The 19426-nt window shown below is 39.6% G+C and overlaps 2 protein-coding genes across 2 annotated transcripts; both read right to left on the bottom strand.

Moving 5' to 3' along the window:
- Positions 1-1653: 1653 nt before the first annotated feature.
- vps72a (vacuolar protein sorting 72 homolog a) lies at positions 1654-9347 on the bottom strand. Its single transcript, XM_071914714.2, has 6 exons — positions 8957-9347; positions 6650-6802; positions 6064-6184; positions 4754-4930; positions 3804-3948; positions 1654-2947 (listed from the first exon to the last, which is right to left on the bottom strand). The coding sequence occupies exons 1-6, from the start codon at positions 9071-9073 to the stop codon at positions 2557-2559; spliced, it is 1104 nt and encodes a 367-aa protein (XP_071770815.1). The 5' UTR covers positions 9074-9347; the 3' UTR covers positions 1654-2556.
- A 2034-nt stretch (positions 9348-11381) lies between these two features.
- Positions 11382-13205, bottom strand: lingo4a (leucine rich repeat and Ig domain containing 4a). The gene has a single exon (XM_071914724.2). The coding sequence runs from the start codon at positions 13203-13205 to the stop codon at positions 11382-11384; it is 1824 nt and encodes a 607-aa protein (XP_071770825.2).
- Positions 13206-19426: the final 6221 nt, after the last annotated feature.

Here is a 19426-nt window from a genome sequence, read left to right as displayed (position 1 = left end):
AATCGGGGCCACGGCTTCTACGTGAGATCATGCATCGGCCGGGAACCGAGCCCGAGTTAAGCACTTGGCAGGCAGGTTTTCTCGCCACTACACCGCCATTGCTCTCTTCAAGAGAGAGACCAGCTGACAGGTTAGAAAACTGCAAAGGAAGATTAGCATCAGCAGCCTGGTTACTTATGGCATTGGCACAGAATGAAGACGTGGTTGAATGCTCAGCAAGATGCTCTGCTCGCCGGCATCAGGACTTTACTGGAACAGCAAGAGGAAATCTGCCTGAGCGCAACATGATCCTTTTTGGCAGCAAAGACAAATTGGGATTTGGGGGGAGGGGGGCATTCCTACAAAGGTAGAATTTCTGCATGCACCATCTGGTGAGGGCTACATTGCCTTGGTGGCAGTCAGCGGGATTTGTACCCGAGACCCCAAAGGAATTCGAGGTTGGCTTGACCAATCAGCCATGACACATTCACCTTCATCAAAGTCATCAGAATTCCCATGCTGTAAGGAATACGCCAGCCAGAAGCGAAGCCCTGGCTTTTTTCTATCAATGGTGAAAGTGAAAGGCACTTATTTGAGGAGTGTGACTTTTACCTTTAACCAGAAGGGAGACTGAAACTTAAGTGATCAAACCTCTGCATTTGTTGTAGTCATTAGTGCGCAGGTGGCTGGCTGAGGCAGCAGGAAATCACAGGACTCGGTGTTTTGGGAAATGATTCTGGTTTCAGGTGCGGGAGGTCACAGGTTCAACCCTCAGATGAGTACTTAGTGGTGTTCACTGCAACTCTTTAGGAGGATCAACAAAGCAGTGTTGGTATTTGTTGCTTTTTTTTGTCCACTTTCTTTTATAATAGCCTGAATACCAGATCTAACATATTTGAAAGGCTAAGGACAAGTTAGCTAACATAATATGATTGCGTTAGCATTAGCCAGTTTAAACTAACATTTAAAAATAACCATTATTCATTAGGCTAAACAGAAAATTTGCTGAACTGTTAGGAGAAATCCAGAGAGAATGAGGACATTTAAAGGTTGGTAAAAGAAAGGAGTGGTGTAAATAAACTACATACAAGGTGTTCTGTTAAAAACAGTAAGTGCTAGGAGGATTTCGGTCGTCAGATTAGACAAAATCTGAAAATTGCGTTTTTCAAAATAGATATAAAATTCTGAACATTTAGATTGGGATTTGGATTCAGTAATCCAATCCTAGCTTTAATCAAATTTAAATGTTTCTCAGTTTTTCACAACTCAAAGGCAGGGATTAGGATACTTTTGATGCCTGTTGAGGATGGGATAATACAGCCTATATAGATGTAGAAATATATAAAATTTGTTTACATTTTATTAAATGAACAATACCGGCACAACAAAATGTCATACCAACATGCATTTGTCCAACAGACCGTGAGAGATATAGTAGGTCTATTTAAAGACTGCAATTCTGGATTTTGCAATCTTGATCTCGTGACATCAGGCTGATCATGAATTGCAAAAAAGGGGATTAGAAATTATGCATAATTCTGATTCAGATTAAAAAGGGTTCTGATCAACACTGTCCTGAGAATTTAATCAGTCTTCATGGCATGTAGCTGTTGTGAAACTGTTTGGCCTTATGAATCTGTTATAAACCAGAGTTCATGTAAATGGTTATATAAAATGATACACATATCAGTTTTTGGCTAATAAAAAAATATCTGATTAATTCCAAGTTTCAAATATTTTATTTTTGTTCAGAGACATACATCCGTAGAAATCTAATATTTTAACAGTATAAAAAAAAATAAAAAATAAAAAAAATCATCCATTCAATAAAAAACATCAAAGCTGATGAAGACCTATTTTGATTCCAAAGCACAATCTCTGGTATCTACTTGACTTGGATCTGCTATTCAAGGTATACATATACAAGATCAGCTTACGTACACAGTGCCATCATAAGACTTTTTTTGTTTCTTCTTTTGAAAGTTTAAGGGAATGCGGCCACTGAGTTACTCTTCCTATTAGCACAGTGTGTTAATATTGGTTATGAGTTCTTCAATGAGTTTTTGTACTTCTTCCCTCACAAAGCAAAACTTAGCAGCTGGAGCTTAGATGTATTGTGTGTTATTAACAGTCAAGGTCTGTAGCATTGAAAATATTCTCAAAATACCTTTATATGATTTCTACAACTGACACTTGCACTGCAATTTCAAAATTTCTGTAATTTAAAGCCTGTCAGCAGTGACAACGCTTGACATTCCTGGTGCCAGGGATATTTTGAATAGATCAAGATAAAAGAAAAGTAGAGTTTAAAGTAGAGTTGGTCCATTCAGAACATTTACAAGTTGATGGCCTCCTTTATATACACTGTAGACTTACCTGAAGCTTATCAACACGCTTATTCAACTGTTATGTTTCCTTGTTTGACAGCTGGCATATGGTGGAAAACAACTGCTACCAGGCATTTTGTTGTGCTTTTCCCTCATGTTCACTCAGTCAAGTCACTCTGCCTGAACTGAGAAATTAAAAACAAACAAAAACAAACCCAAGCCTATTTCCTAAATTCCTTGTGAGCTTACACTATGTTCCAACTGCACTCTGCTTGACAAGCATTTTCTGGCGGGCACCCTTTGGCGCCGATGCATCAAGTCCTGTCACCCCTCCCGCAGAGTTTGGAAATCCGTGAGCTGCCACGTATTTGCGGTAGGCTTCTCGGATGATGCGGAAGGCCCGCGTGTTGGCGTAGGGGATGTCAGTGACCGGGTCTCGGTACAGCGCGGCCTTGTGGGTGACGGGACACACCTCCTGGACGGGCGGCTGGGAGCTCGCCTGTGCGTTGTGGGGAAAGGCCGCGTCGAAAGCCTCCTCGTCACTGAATGTTATGTAGGTACGGGAGCACAGGCCTCCGGCGGGCTGCTGGGAAGGCGTGGTGGGATTTGGCGGTGCAGTCTGAGGAACATCCTGGTCCAACCTGTGGAAAAAGGGTGAATCATGACAAAAAATTACACCATTTTACATAAATAAATTGTATGTTGATCAGTGAAATACTGTATTATGTGGATACTGTATCGTTAGAGTGCCGATTATTAAGATACCATATTATTAGGATGCTGCAATTACATGGTAAATAGATGCATTATGAATAGCACAACCACTTAAAAATCTTCACTGCATGGTACAGTATTATTGAAAGAAAACTGTCATTTCTTAGTCGATTAGCACCATTTCAACAGGGTAAAGAGCTGTGAAGGTTTTTCACAGCTAAATACAATTAGCTAGAGTTTCTCTGATCATCATGTCACCCCTCTGGTGGTTGCATTGGTAGTTCGTAATTTTATGCTAAAATTATATAACAGAGTTCGTTCAATTAAACATGACAGGCAGTTTACATATAAAACAATTTTATTAATTTGAATAACTTGTGTGCTGGTAAAAACAAGTTTTAAAAATATTTTATGAAATTCTGAACTGTATTTTGGGTTAGGTCGGCAAGAGGGCGTATATGCAGCACTGTTTTAACTGTTGTTGAGAAATATCGCTGAATTACATGATTATTAATCATGGACAAATAAGTTTAATTAATTAACAATTAATTGTGAAACTAAACAAAAACACCAAACATAGTCACCTAATCCCACAATTCCCCCGGTGAGAACACGAGCAAATACTTTAGGTCAATGCATTTGAAGTGGAATATTCTTTACAGCCTTGAAAGAGTGGACTACTTCACACAGACACAAAAGGTGTATAAAAGGTTTGGAGAGATCTGCCCTCTATCTGCCCAGTTGTTTATGAAGGATGAGAGACTAGATAGAGATCACACTTACCCTTCAACATCCACATTTTCTTCTTTTAGAATGGAATGAGAGACGAGGGGCATGAGCACCGAGTGGTAACGGATGGTCGGTCCTTCAAAACGTCGTTTCTTGTGGACTTGTTTCTTCTTGTCCGCCTCCAGCCGCTCATAGTTCTCTTCAGAAACAAACAAAATAAATAGAGGAATTCATATTTCAAGTATGTTGTTATAAAGCATAATCTTTTCCTAAACACAATATATTGGTGAAGTAATATTCATATTTACTGTTTGTTAGCATTTTGGGTATTACTTCCCATTGCCTGTTACTTCCCATTGCCTGCCAAGAATATAGGCTACATTTATTTATTTCGGATACAGTGACCGCTATCTGTTCCTACAAAAAACTGACTGAAACTTACAACATAATATTTACATTGTAACTACACTATGCGTGTCCAATTGTCTAGGACTCCAGTAGGACTTTACATTGCACCCCACTACCTCAAGCCTGATACCTGTTGAGAGGGAAGATTCCTCAAGCTAATTCTGAGGATCCTCACCGTCTCACTGTTAAATATGTAATATAATTGGCATTTCTACTGTCATTTATTTTCCATTTGTGCAATAACATTTCTTTGTGATGTTTGCTGTCTTTATAATAAAAAAACCCTAGTTCTATTGCTTTTATTAAACAAGCACTTGTAAATTGTAAAAAAATGTAAAAATGATAAGGTCAGATGTGCAATCACGTTTGTCGCCCACGATTACTTAATATACTGTATGCTAAAGCGTTAGCACAACCATCTACCAGAGACACAGAGATGATATTGGTTCATATCCTCTTGTCACATATTGGGTAAGGTGACCAATGGGCCAAACTCCCGAAAAGACGGTGTCGTCCATTAATGGTCTTAACCACAACACCATCTCTGGGAGAAATGGTAGCTTGGGTACCTTCAGTAATTCAAGGCGTTCTCTCACCTAAAGATCGAATGTTGATCTCGGCTGTTATCTTGGCCTCGGCCAGCAGTTCTTCTTGGGTCAGGGGCCGGTCACGGTGAGCGCCTCGCCGTCGCCGGGGGGCGTCCTGCCGTTCTTGTAAGCGCAGATTGGTCTTCCGAGTGTGTTCGCTGGTGGACTGTCGCACAGACTTCCGGGCTACAGAAGGATTAAGGCATACCTTTTAAATGAGCCTGAACAATGAGGAAAAATCTGAGGCAAACACACATCCCAAAACCCACCCTCCATTAACACTGCAATGGTGATGTTTTCCTTCTCAAAATGATATAAAAAACTTGGTGGTGCCAATAAAAACATCCTGCTGGACCAACACAGCAGGAATAAGTGCCAACACTTACACAAACTTTATGCAAATTTCAGATCACTGCAGATCTAAAATGCAAGCTTTTCTTATCATTTCATCATCATCAAGTTCATTTGAACTTACTGACAGTGTCTTCAGAAATTATTCAACTCTCTTCTCAAGCTACAAAGCAGAGTGGTTTAGAGTAGAGGCTACAGCAGCTGGTTCACTTATACCGTTACTGAATTGACCTACACCAAGACCACCATTATCTTTTTTTACATATCTCTCTTTTTCTAGCCTAGCTGTCATATATTTAGACATTATTTGCACACAGTTAATTCCCCAATGGACCTTTTTTGCATTTGTAAATTGAGTTCATTTCATTTCATTTCTCAGATGAACACAGCGACTAATGGAGCTACTGAAACCTGATACAAAATCTTGTCTATTACAATATATTATGTCATGCAACAATTATTTTACAACTCATTAAAAAAGTACATGCATATTAAAATGTGAAAAGCCTCACTTATAATTATGTAGTTTATCTCACTTTAAGCAATATGAGTTTATGAAAAGGTCATGGCTTTCTTATAATAGATCATTTGGTGTCACTTTACTTTAGATAATATGGTGAGTTCATACCTATAAGACATAGTGGCACATACTTCTAACAGCGTCATAACCTGGTTATACCATATTCATAATGTATTACAGTGTATTATGACCTTTTCTGATGCCATTTTGTTATAACTGGAATGTGGTTATGATGTGTTATAAACAAATATATCAGTGGTAAATATATTACCTGTAACCTGTAATTACATCATTATATAGTTGCTGTAATTATAATGTTCTTATGATGCGTGTATGATTATTTATGTGTTATAACCAACAATTGAAGTAAAGCATTGCCGGATAATTCAAGAGAGGTATCGGGGTTGAAAACATGGAGGCATGTTTGAAAATATTCCATCAGTCTTACTCTCGCCAAAGTCCTGGAATTCTTGTGGAATCCTCCTTTTGAGCTCTACTTTGGCTTTCTCAGTCTTCTTCGATTCCTCGGAGGGTCTCTTGGGTTTGGGCTTCGCTACCTTAATAGGTTCCTTGGATTAAACAAAGACAAAAAGCCATCTTTTTCATACCTCTACGACAAACCAGGGAAATAACTATCAACCCTGAGCAGGAGAAATAATCATTTTGTGAAAGCAGCGGAGGCTCAAGGTTAGAGACGCCCACTTGTGACCAAAACGTCACTGGCTGTGATCACAAGACCAGCTAGGACAGAGGGCAGCTAAATGAATCAGTAACGCTCTCTGCTACCTCAACAGCAGATGCCGTTGAGCATGGGGGACTGGGGGACAAACGAATGTCCGTAACGTAAAGTCACTACATGAGTGTCCTTAAATGGCATAGTTTTTAAGACCATGCGTCTGTCACCAACAATACTTGAGTGTTAAAAAAGGCCCAGTATGAATCCATGATTGACAGACAATGAAATTCAGCTCATAGATAATTCATTTATTAAGGTAGAGACTAAATTCAAATACTACTGAAATGTCTGTTGCTACCTTATAAGCTTTAGTGACAACTCGACTTTTCCTCCGAGGTGCGTCCTCCTCCTGGTCACTGTCTGGCTCGTCACCCTCATCTATGTCGAAATCGCTGTCCACCTCATCCTCTGTGTCCGAATGTTCTCCATGATACTCGTCATCTCCTGATTCCTGGGGGAAGCAAAAGAAATGATTCAGACTACAATTCTCACTGGTGGATCATGCACATACAATCCAACAGTTTATCTGTTACTCCTACAATCTCCTTACTGAATACAACCTGAAGGTCAGCAAACCAGATTTCCTCCTAGGTTTTGTGTAGGTTGCGTTCAGACTCAAGATACAAGTTAATGCAAATGACTTGCAGCAACATCTTGAGGCCGAAGAGACTAGATAAGCGTAGGTGCAATTAAAATACCAGATTTAGTAAGGAGTACAGCATGCATCAGAGCTAATATTAGGGAGGTCAATCATGACTCTGCAGTCATGTGGGGGACAAAAAAAAGGAAAAAAATGCATGGTACAGCCAATCTTTCTTCAACTGTATTTTCCACTTATTTGATGGCCTACAATCAAGAAAGCCTAGCCTACAAACTGTAGGTCTGGGCATAATAAGCCATACGTTTACTCAAAGCTATGGTCACACTATTCTTTCAAAGTGCCACCAGAAATGACCACAGCATCTGAGGATTTGATGGTGCCACTTAATTTAGTTCCTTCCAGTCAACTGACTGACGTCAGACCTGCCAGATCCGCCGATGCCAAATCAGCCTACACAGGCTGACTCTGACCAGCAGCTGTTTGAAGAACAGCGGAGACATACAGTCAAGTTGAGGAGCCAAATCAGCATCCTCAAATGTAAGCCTTAAATTAAGACGCTGTAACGTCAAATAGCACCTAATGTTCTGACACAAATACGGCCTACGCCTTTTTTTTTCTCCAGGTATGAGACAGGACAGGCTGGCACTCTCAACCAGCCTTCAGTTGGTTAGTGTTATAGCTGGACTGAGCCACAATATTTCAGAGTGACAGTCACAGTTTCAGATGAATCACACTGGCATGATGGGTTTGATGACCAGAATGGCTGCAGGCCTTGAAGGAACAACCCGGCCATACGCTGTGCAGGTCCACTCCTTCGTCTGTCCTCAGCAAAAAGAAAACCACCACTGAACCCAAGGCAAACACCCAATAAAGTGCTCTTTGTTTTCACAAATGAACAAATGATTTGTGGCTCTTGTGTATGCTTTATTTACTTCCCTGTTTGCTGAACTAAAGCCTACACCTAAACGGGGAGCTGTACAAGGTGCTGCAAGTATTGATATCCTATTGTACATAGACCAAGCATGAATAATTGAATCTATGGATATAAGGCTTAATTCCTGTGGACTTTATGCAGTGTAATTCAATTTCTAATGGGAGATCAAACCAATTTGATAGTTCAACAACAATGTTTTGGGATTGTTTGAATTGTGATAGGCTATGTTTTCGCTCTAAAGCATAATCAGCAGAGTTGAAAGCTAAGGCATTAACTTCTGGGCAACAGCTACAACCCAACTTGTTTTAACTTTATATAATTTATGAATTTATTTTGTGCCGCTTAAGCACAAGAGAGAGAAAAAGGCAACATGAGAGCATGAATGTCAGATCTTTTTAACTGAAATAACGTTGAATGATATTTTCACCGAATCTCCTCCCATCAAGTCAGTGCATGATGAAGTGGAGCAGGTGGATTTTTCTCATCATCATCATCATCATCATCATCATCATTCCCCCCCTGGTTCTCAAGGCCCCCATTCTCAATGTTAAAGTCAGCTTTCATTGCGATGGTGTGGAAGCATGCAGCACACACATCTGGCAAACTTTGCTGGGACTGTACAACGAAGCCGCTAGAGGATCAAGGCACCTGAATAGACTTTTTGTTATAATGATCTCATTACGGCGTTCACTGCAGGCAAAAAGGCACGTAAACAGTCAAATTAGCATAATATTGCCTGGCTTATAAAATAAAAGGTGTGATTTTGAGGTGTAAATGCACATATGAAAAGATTGAATAGCTTACCTACTCTAATATCACCAAATTCCTAATTCCTATAATATGTTAAAATGAGCCGAGATGTCAATTACAAACAAGATGTCAAACAACGTTTGACCTCCCTACTAACAGATTACATAATACACTTTTCTAGTTTGCCCATTTAGTGGCATCATGAACACAACCTAACTACCGTCAGTTTGACAGTAGTATTGTTGCAGTTAGCCTATGATTTCGACCAGCCAGGTAAGTGGCTAGTCGGGAACTACCGTTATTTGATCTGATTCACTCACATCATTAAAGCCGCCATAAGTAGTCTTGTAGAACTCATCCTCTTCTTCAGCATCGAGTAATTTTGACATGCGGTTTCCCGCAGTCTTGCGGGGCTCTCGACCAACTGCAAGACTCATGGTTGAGATTGTAACGTTAGCTAGCTAAACAATGCTAACGTTAGGGTAGCCGGGGCTAGCGTTATGCTACTCGTTGAATACCTATGTGGTTTGTTCGGGTCTCGCTCGCCACTCTGTTACTCACTGTCCTTACTCATCTATCTGTTGTTACCGGTATTCGATCTACGCTTATCCAATTCGGTTTTCAATTAAATAAACACGACTCCTTTTATTCACTGTAGTAAAATAGACGTCTAACCGCTGAGGTTAGCTGGGGCTGTCTTCTTGTTGTTAACAACACATCCGGAGCAGTGAGGATATACTTCCGGGTTACAGGCCAGAGCTGTTCAAGATACTCATCAGCACTGCATACTGCACACTCAAGAGATGATTAAAGCCCTACTAAAAATAATAAATAAATGAAAGCCCTTACTAGTGATGATCAAAGCACCCAATATTTACTTACCTCAATATATCATTCTTAAATTAATTTTGATGGCATAGTATAATGGCTGTAGAAAAATGAAATGGGAGGAGAATGTAGCCTAAATTGTTTAATTCTATGTGTTGTTCTCTATGTGTTTATTCTAGGACCCCGGGTACGATTTGGCACAAATTAAATTTTTCTTTCTTTAAATTTAACTAACCAGCCAAGTGGCTAACTGTTTCCGAGCATGTTATTTGATGTGATCTAATAGTGCTGTTGAAAATGTGTAATCAAGAGTTCCTCTTAGTCTGCAGTTAAAGCTGTAACATGGTCACAAAATAAACACACTTCTCTCTCCTGTCACACCTAAAATGAACTTTAAGTTAAGTCTCAAACACATTTAGAAAAAATATACTTTCATGAAAAGACCTCATTACATGTTCAGAAAATACACAACTTAAATACAGAAAACAAATAGACATGGATTTGATCAATAATACATTAAAACAGTTAGTACTATGAGAATGGTAATGCTAAATTAAGTTGTAACCCTTTCTCTCCATGGGGAGAGAGGCATAGTAAGTGTGGTGCGTGGCACTCAAATTTCTGGAGTCGATTCCAACTTTGATTCTAATTGTGTGAGTCGCTGGAATTGACTACTCTACTCCTACAGATTAAACTGCCAGATTTAGCAACTCTTTAGACCCTCTGGGACTTTATTTCTCAAAAGCGACTTGCGACAAATCTGATGAAAAACTGCTTTATGGACAGGTAAAACTTGCTGTTTGTCAAACAGCTGTTTGTCCACACTTGGCCTTAAAATTACTTAGGCTACTGTATATGGTAAAAGTTTCAATATCATGTGCCTCATCTTTCTTTAATGTGCCTTCATGTGCCTTTCCTTCTTAAATATTTGCACAATGAAAACAATCACACAAGCAAAGAAAATGCTTATTGCATCTGATGTTTATCATGTGCATTTTTATCTGGGAACTATTAAGTAAGCACACCACAAAACAACAAAGTATCCCATTTTGGGAAACACACTAACTTTATTTATATAGCACTTTTAAAAAGCAAACTTATGAAGTGTTTCACAGTCAGGAAAGTAAAATATATATATATATATACATTAAAGACAATGAATAAAGCAGTAAATAAGGTCAGAATAGATCAGAATCAGAAATCAGAACAGTAGTAGTAAAAATAATCAAATGAAGAAGTCATAATTACATAAACATGCCATATTGATGCAAGTGCTGAGCATGTTTCCAGAGTTATAAACGTTTCATATTATATTTGTATTTTTAGGTGAACATTCCAGTTATTCTGTGGTTAGCTGAAGGTCAGTTCAGCACTCTTATTTACAAGACAGCATACAAACTAAATTCCCTGTACATTCTAATGAGATTTAAGTACAAACATTAACAAGGACATTCCAAAAGTTGTGCAGAATTAATTTAATATTTTTAATCTTTTACATCTTTCATGTGTGGTGCCCTTGCTGCTCAGTTTGGATGTGTTATATTCAGCCTCTACTATAGTGGAGCTCCATTTTTTCCCCTCTTCTTTAGGCCCTACAAGACTGATACTAGGGCAATTAATTAATTATTTAATTAAGTAATTAATTAATTAATTAATTGAACTAATTTAATTAATTAATTTTCTGAACACACTTACCTCCATATGAATTTATGAACAGTTAATGTCTGGACACAAGCTTGCCTGCTTTGTCTAAAGAAATCACATTTTTAACTAATTGAATGTACTCATTCTATGGTGTAGTACTTTTACCTTTTTGCGAGTGAATTTTTTTTGTTGTACCACATGATGCATACATTGGCAGCAAATACCAAATGTTTTAAGTGAAAATGCTTTGAAAAAGCTTTACAGCATATCGACTTATATCAGCTTCATTGTGAACCTGCCTGTTTCCATACTCTTGCCTCCAGTACTATTTGTCATGGCGCTTCGTGGCACATATGCGATTGTGGCTGTGTGCTTTATTTGCCCTTTGCCCTTACTCCAAAAGAACATGAAGATGAAGCATATGGTTACAGAGCTGAAGAATGAAAGAAACCCAATGGTCACTGCTATCAGGAGCGTTTTGACATCAAATGAGAATTGTTGAGTTCCATTCACAGCTGGAGAACCAGAGGGAAAGTCGAACCAACTTTCAAGACGAAAGCGGTTTCGAGAAGACAATGGAAAGCCTCGGACATGGAGGCTAACAGGCAGGCTGTCATTCCCTGCAGCATTGGATGCCACACAGAGATAAGTGCCGCTGTCTTGAGGCTGTGCGTAGCGAACCTCCAGTGAGCCATTGGCCAGAACCCGAATCCTACCAATGATTGATAAAGGTGTTAGCTGTGGGTTTAGCCAGATGATGGAGGGCAGAGGGTCACCATCTGCGTTGCAATAAAACAAAACTGTGTGTCCCTGATCTACTCGCACTTCTTGAGGTTTGCGGTTCAAAATTCGAGACTGCCGACATGTGAACAGGCCTGGGAGCTCAGCCTCAGAAAAGTCTAGAAAATTCAAGCCCTGCAACTGGACCGAGGTAGTGCAAATCGGCAGATGTCCACCAAAGTCCAGATACAGGCGCCTGCGCAGCACCCACAGCAGACGGCAGTCGCATGCTAGTGGATTGTTATCAAGTCTCAGAAGTTCTAGGTTGTCCGCTGAATGGAAAGCTCCCACCTCAAGTGTGGTTAGGAGGTTTCCAGACACATTCAGCACTTTGAAATGTCCCAAACCACGGAATGCTCCAAGTTCAATGCGCAGCAATCCTCCTCCAACCAGATGAAGCTCTTGGAGCCGTAGCAAGTCCCCGAGCAAGTTCCCATGGATGTAGGTGATTGGATTAAAGGAAAGATCAAGGTATACAAGATATACAAGGTGATGCAATGGGATATAGGGTACAGCACTAAGGTTGCAGTTGCTGATAGTTAGAGATGTAAGATTTAGTCCGAAGAGGCTGTTTGCTGCCAGGGTCTCCAGCCAGGGGCAATGGGAAATGACAAGTTCCTTGAGGCGCCCTAGATGACGGAAAGAGTTGTTTGGCAATGTGGTGAGGCCAAGCTGCCGAAAACGAAGACTCGTCAGCCCACTAAGTTGCGTGAGTGCCTCTGTTGGCACAGCGGTGAGATTGCATCGGTCGAGGTGCAGCTCTTGTAGACTAGTTAGGCCTGCGAAAGCATGACGAGAGATGAAAACTAGGTCATTTTCTCCTGCCTTGATACGCTGCAGGGCTGCCAAGTCACGGAAAGTAAAATCTAGCAAAACCAGGATCTCATTGCCACTTATGTCCAGTAGCTGCAGTTTTGTCAAGCCAACGAACGCTCCCACAGGAATAATCTTCAGGTGATTGCGCGCAAGACGCAGAGTCAGCAGGCTCTGCAAGCCAAGGAAGGCTTCCACTTCGATCATTACCAGAATGTTATCGCTTAAATCCAAGTCCCATAGTTGCGTTAAAGTCTTGAACTGCTGATGCACTAGAGTCTTGATCTTATTGTGAGTTAAGTTCAGTAGTCGAGAGTCTTGTGGGAGACCATTGGGCACTGCGGTCAGCTGGCGATGGGAGCAGTTCACCTGCAGCAGCACAGCGTCACACTGGCAGAGTGGCGGACAGGGCCGGGGTGTTTCTGCTGCACATGCCAGCCCCGCCGCCCACAGGCAGAGCGCTGCCCAGCACAGCCATCGCTTGGCAGCAGACCCCTCAAACATCTGGTGGCTCGCCTGCGTGTGAGAGAGAAGAGGGCGGTGAAAAAAATTGGTGATCTACTGATGTCACAAAACTTGGGAAAAACCCTGCGTAACATTTCTTACTGCAACACAGAAGCAGGGACAAGAAGGCAGGCAGCGTTAAAATGAAGCCTATTGCATTTATCTATGCATTTAAATTCAAAATAGCATTGGCTCTGAATTTTGACATACAATACACAATCATATTACATGAATATCACATTCATGTATAATAAAGCTATGATAAATGTTGAATATTTATGTCGTCAAACATGGCATGAGCCTGTTATGAATGTGCTGCTGTACATAAACCCCTTACAAAGAAAGTGTTGTTGACTTTACTCACCACTTGGACAGCAGCAAGTAACTTTTCATAACCAGAAATCTGTTGATGAAGAGTTCAGTCTCCTTGGGTCCATTAATGCTGAAGAAACAGAAACACAAAAACAAAGGAAAATGTGGTCAAATGTTGTCAGATGGTGATGCTGAATCACCATTGTTAAACTATAAATACCAATGATTTTCAGTTTAGAATTATGCTATTCACTGTATAGCGATAATGATAAAATCATATAATATAGACATATCAAATACATATCAACTTTTTAAATAATAATAAAGTTGATATTCTTTGCTGTGATGATGTATACGAAAGTGATGCAACATGACACAACACACTGGCACTTAGCACTGCCAGCAACACCGAAGCACCCATATCCTTCTGTACACAACAAATTTTCACACACCAATTATTTGCATTTGTAGTGTGCAAGCATAGGCACAAAATAGGGAAAAGCTAGAGAGTTTAGCTTAGTTAGCAAGTTCCCTGGCAAGTTGGTTAGTGTCAGTTTCACAGTTTTATATTTAATTTAGGACATTCAATCTGTAGCTGGTTTGTGGAACTGCTGATCCTGTTGTTTTTAAGGCTGTATAGATCAGAAGTGGGTTGGCTCTAATGGGGGCACTATAATCCTCTAAACTGCACTTTTAAACCAGTATTAAGTAATCTATGACCTCTATAGGACCAGTAGGAATTGTGGTTACATCAGCAGAGCTTATCTCCTCCTACACAAATCTCTGGCACAGCCCCCTTGCATTGCCATTTGCTTTTTTGGCTTGAACAAACTCTTTTTAGCCTTTGTAGCTCTGTTGAGCAGTTGAGAAGCGTCAGAAATCTCTGCCAAAGTAATGGTTGAATCATTGGTATTGATCAAGAACTCTACCAAGCCCTTGCAGATATTTTATGGTCATTTTGTGCTATGGGGCAGTGAAACCTTACTTATTTCCCCTTTAAAGGAAACATCCACCATCTAATTTTTATATTCAATTTCAGCAGTTGCTAAATATGGCATACTGTGTGGCTACTGTGGCAGTCTTTGCAATTTCTGTACCTAGAAAGATCTTGTACTTAATTGCAAATCAATCAACCTGCCGTCTTGAACTTAATCAGGACTGAAGGGCTGTAAATATCTGCAGAGCGGGGAGATGCCTTCATTTTCAGTCCATGGACAATCACCATTACAACACAACCAGTGCTAATTTTGGCCGGCAAAAGCTTAAGCAGTAATTTGAAGGGGACTGTTGGAGAAAAGGCTAAATAAACAGTCAACCAGATGTTGTTTTGTCACTAGGGGATAATTTTGTCTCATTGAACACTCACAGTAAATCCAGCTGTAAAAGAGAGTGGGGAGGCCATTCACCATCTTCTTTTTTTTTTTTGTATATTTATTCACACAGTTGGAAAGCAGGGAAAGGGGGAGACAGGGTAGAACAGCAAGGGCACATGAGTGGCAACACGTTTGGCATCACATGTGATGGATTTAACTGCTCAAAGCTATACTGATGAAGATGCTGATCATTTACAAGCAGCATTATTAGGCATGTTGGCTCTGTCTTCAGCATCTTGTGAGACTTGTAGGTGTAGTAATGCAAGAATCTGTTCAACCTCATAACAATATACAAACATGAGGCTACAACATACTGGCAGAAAACTCTGGAGGCCCTTAAGGCTAAATATATCTCATGGCCGAGGTGGATTTGCCTCGGGGCAATACAGTTCCACTTTATGTAGAGCATTTTGTGTTTTAATTGCTGATGGTTTAATAAGGTGCTCAGACCCAGGAGGGCTGAAATCATATTGCTTTTCTCCCGATGTATCATTTTTTTTCATAATTTGTTCAATTTTCCATGAGATGCTGCATATATATTGCAACTCTGTACAATGTTAATTAAAGGATGACAACTGCCCAACTAGCCAATACTGACTCTAACTATATGACCATTTGTCCAATTATCATCAAGCTTGGTAAACATGCTCATCAGAGGCCAGCACTCATGTTTATAAAACTGTTGCTGAATCCACCAATAGGGGGCAGCAAAAGCCAAAAAAAATATATTTCTGTATACAGTGGACAATGCTTCATAAAAATTTAGTGATGCTGTCCAGGTACAGGTATTATATCAATGTATGAATTTTGGCTGTGACTGGTCAACATTGCTGTAACATGTAATCATAATCTAATTTCATCTGTGTCATAAACACGTAAAGAGACATTACATTTTGTACATGGGAACAAGAATTTGAGGTAACAAACCAACTATGTGTGAAAAGGACTAAGGAAACAACTCATCAAAAAAATGTGTGAGTGGCCGAACACACTGCATAAATTGCCAGTGGAGTGGTAAAAAAAAAAAAAGAATGGCACTTTGAAGTGTGAAGCCACCCTCAGTTTTGGCTGTTCTCCACACCCTTTGCCTTGCTGAAAGATGCAACACTATAATTTGGCAGAGGGAATATGAACAGGGGGAGGGAGAGTGAGACAACAGTAGGGTTGGTTTCTCTTACATTTGTGACATTATCTGCACAGAGAATACCATCAAAAGTCCAGAGAGATTTAAACTGCTAGAAAGAGCAACAAGCTGTGATATTAATGCGAAATGTATAATTAGTCATGCTCACTAAAGCTAGGAAAGCCAAATATATTCACATTTAGCCAAAAAAATTTTTTATTACATTCTTATTCTTAAGCAGACTTAAAGTGCTATTTAATTTTGGTACAACTTTTACACTTTTTAGTGCATGTATCTCCATATAAGTTAAAAAATGGTTAAACGCTTACATGGGCTGTTTCTGGAACTCATGGTCACCACCACCACTTTTATTTTGAAAACTTAGTCTAATAATCAAACTTTTATCAAACGAACATGCCAAAGTATAGAGCTAGGTAATATGATTTCTTACTGTATCTAGGATCATATATTTTCAAGAAGCAATTTTGTCTCTTCACAGTTACTGATATGGAGAGCTGGGGAAAATAGTCTGAGTGCTGGTGGTGACAGCAGATCCCCAGGGACGTGAATGATGGAGGCTGACTGCTGCTGATCTCCTATGAGAGTGCACATGCTAAAAAAAATAAAAAAGTGAGAATGGTGTACAACGGTGAAATCACAGTCCTTCACTATGTGTTGACAGCTTCGAAAGTTAAAATACTGAAGGTGGTGATAAAAAAAAGAGGCATATAATGTATTTGCTCTCAAAATAAATAATAAAAATCGAATAACTCACCGTCTCTTCGGTGTGGAAGTCTTGCCATTCTGATAGCTCCATTTACACAGTTTTATGATGAAAAAAAACAAAACACACCAGTGCATTAATACCTGACTTCTTCCTTCTGAAAGTGTCTCTGGATCATTGTTGATAGAACTAGAGAGAATGGAGAAACTCTGTAAAAGCAGGATGCGTTGTTTGGTTTGTCTTTTTTATTCAAATTCCAGTAATTCCCCCTTTTAAAAACCTCCTGATGCTCAAAAATATGTCCAAATGAAGCGTGCAATGTGAGAAAAACGTGCAGACGGACTACAACGGGAATGCTTCATCCTCCCTTGTTGAAATTGTCAATTGTATGGAGGAAGCGTGTTGCTATTACTTTGCTGTCCTCATGGCAACAACAACCTGGCTCTGGTCGGGGCATGCTGGGGGATTATATACGAGCCCATGGAACCGGTCCAGCACTCTGCATTGGATGACAGGAGGCAAGCACAGGTCAGCCAAGTACAGAGATTTAGGTGTAACACCAGATGGGAATGAATTTAGGGACTCACGCTTATAAATAAAGGGATATCTTCACAGCTCTGTGATCAGTCAGTGGTCTGTCGGACTCTAGTGGAAATTTGATACAGACAGACAGACAGACAGACACATAACTGTAGACCTTTGCAATTGTTTTGTAAATTACTGGTTTGCAGCAAATAGAGGGGAGTTTTAGGTTAAAATGTCTTGTACAACCTGTCAGATTTTCCCATCAGAATTACAATCAGAGACTCACCATGTGCCCTGCAACTCTAACATTGTATTATATTAGTATTAGTATTAGTATTAATATTAGTATTAGTATTAGTATTAATGTTAGTATTAGTATTAGTATTAGTATTAGTATTATTGAGATGAAAAGACTCATTGTTTAACATTGTTGAACAAATTGAAGCTGGGGACCATGGACTGATGTAATAACAGCCAGTTTGGACTTTATTGCATCATTCAGTACTTTCTTATTTACATTAAGTCAAGAACTTTTGGCTTTTTTTTTTGTTTTGTTTTTTTGATGATGATCCAAATGTCTATTTGCTATCAAATGCTATCTAGGCTAATGGAGAAATGTATATGTGCAAAAGCAAGATTTAAGTTGATACTTCAGTGTGAAGTCACAACAGTAAGAAGTGTAACACCTACTCTCAAGTATTCAGAATTCGCTGACCGTATGACACAAACAACACATTGCACATTTGGTTTCTTTTCCCGTTGGTCATTGAATAACCTATAATCTCCTCCCGAGTCACTTTTTTAATGACATTTTATTGATTTTACACAAAACAAAACAAAACAAATGACATGACAGAAAAACATCCACCAACATAAAAGCACACTGGGTCCCATGAGACAGAAAAAAAAAAAGACAGGATGTGTCTGTAACTGCACTGAACCTGAATAATTGACTATGGATGTGCTTGAAAAATGTAAGTGCTGTTAATTATAATACCAGTGTGCTGATTGTTCCTAGTTGAAAGTGAAATACATATGCAATAGCTGACATTTGTAGAAGGTTTCCAATGATAGATATGTCTAATGATTGGTAATTTGTTCCTCAAGTAAATGCATCAGAGTGGAGCTGATGTTTCAGCCTGAATGAGTTCAAATCCTTTACAAAATGTCTGACCCATAGAAATAAACCCTGTTTTGGACAATTAACTTTGTGGAAATAATAATGATAATGTGATACTTTATTGATCCCTGAAGGAACATTTTATTTTTCTCTTGCCGCCCAACCGCACTCTGCCTTACACTGCCATGTTAAGTATATATCAAATATTGATTAAAAAGCAAACACTCAATCCGGACTCAACGAAAGTGAGAGAATGAAAAGCAGTCAGGTGTCTAAGCAGAAGCCTCCGTCTGCCCTCGGCTGCAGGATTACACGGTGTGTCGAGAGATGCGTGGTATCACCGCTGAAGAGAGGCCAACGCTGAGTCAGGAATTTGCCATCTGGTTCCTCGGAACCTGCGTTCATCAGCAATTCTCTGTCCAACCCCGGGTTCAGGAAGAGAAAAGATCAGTGACGCAAACCAAGAACGTGTCCCAGCCAAATCAAAGTTGCACATTCTATAATACCTTCTGTGTTTTTTTGTTTTTTTTTCATATTGTTTGTTCCCTGCTCTCCCCTGTGGTGGCGGCTGCTGTTTTGGGTAATTCTTCAGTATTGCTTTCAGTGTCCATAAGGTATGCGGCACTACTCAGCATGTTATGTAACGTGAGATACAGAAATATTTTAATGACATTGCATATTTTGGGAATATACATCATGCATCATACATCAAGTATTTTGATACTTCTTTAGATGAAGAGGTACAAATTATAACAGTTTATGTACATGGTATAAAACCATTTGAGGGTCATTTTTAGTATTTTCTTAAAAGATTCTTAATACAACAATACACCTTTTTTACATATGGATCCCATGTCATCCTTGCCATCATAACTCAAAATATAGTCTATTTAACACGTTTTTTTCTACATTAGTGGTGCCAGAGATTTTCCTTGCCTGTGCTTAGGAAGCACTCAATTATTTAATGCGTCATAATTATAATTTGCTCTGGGATTTATGGGAACACATGCACACACAAGAACAGATGCAAGTACAAGGCATCAG

The sequence above is a fragment of the Centroberyx gerrardi genome, chromosome 19 (genome assembly GCF_048128805.1).
Source record: "Centroberyx gerrardi isolate f3 chromosome 19, fCenGer3.hap1.cur.20231027, whole genome shotgun sequence".
Lineage (NCBI taxonomy): Eukaryota > Metazoa > Chordata > Actinopteri > Beryciformes > Berycidae > Centroberyx > Centroberyx gerrardi.
The sequence above is the reverse complement of the archived record's forward strand: the minus strand, read 5'-3'. Positions and strand labels throughout refer to the sequence as shown.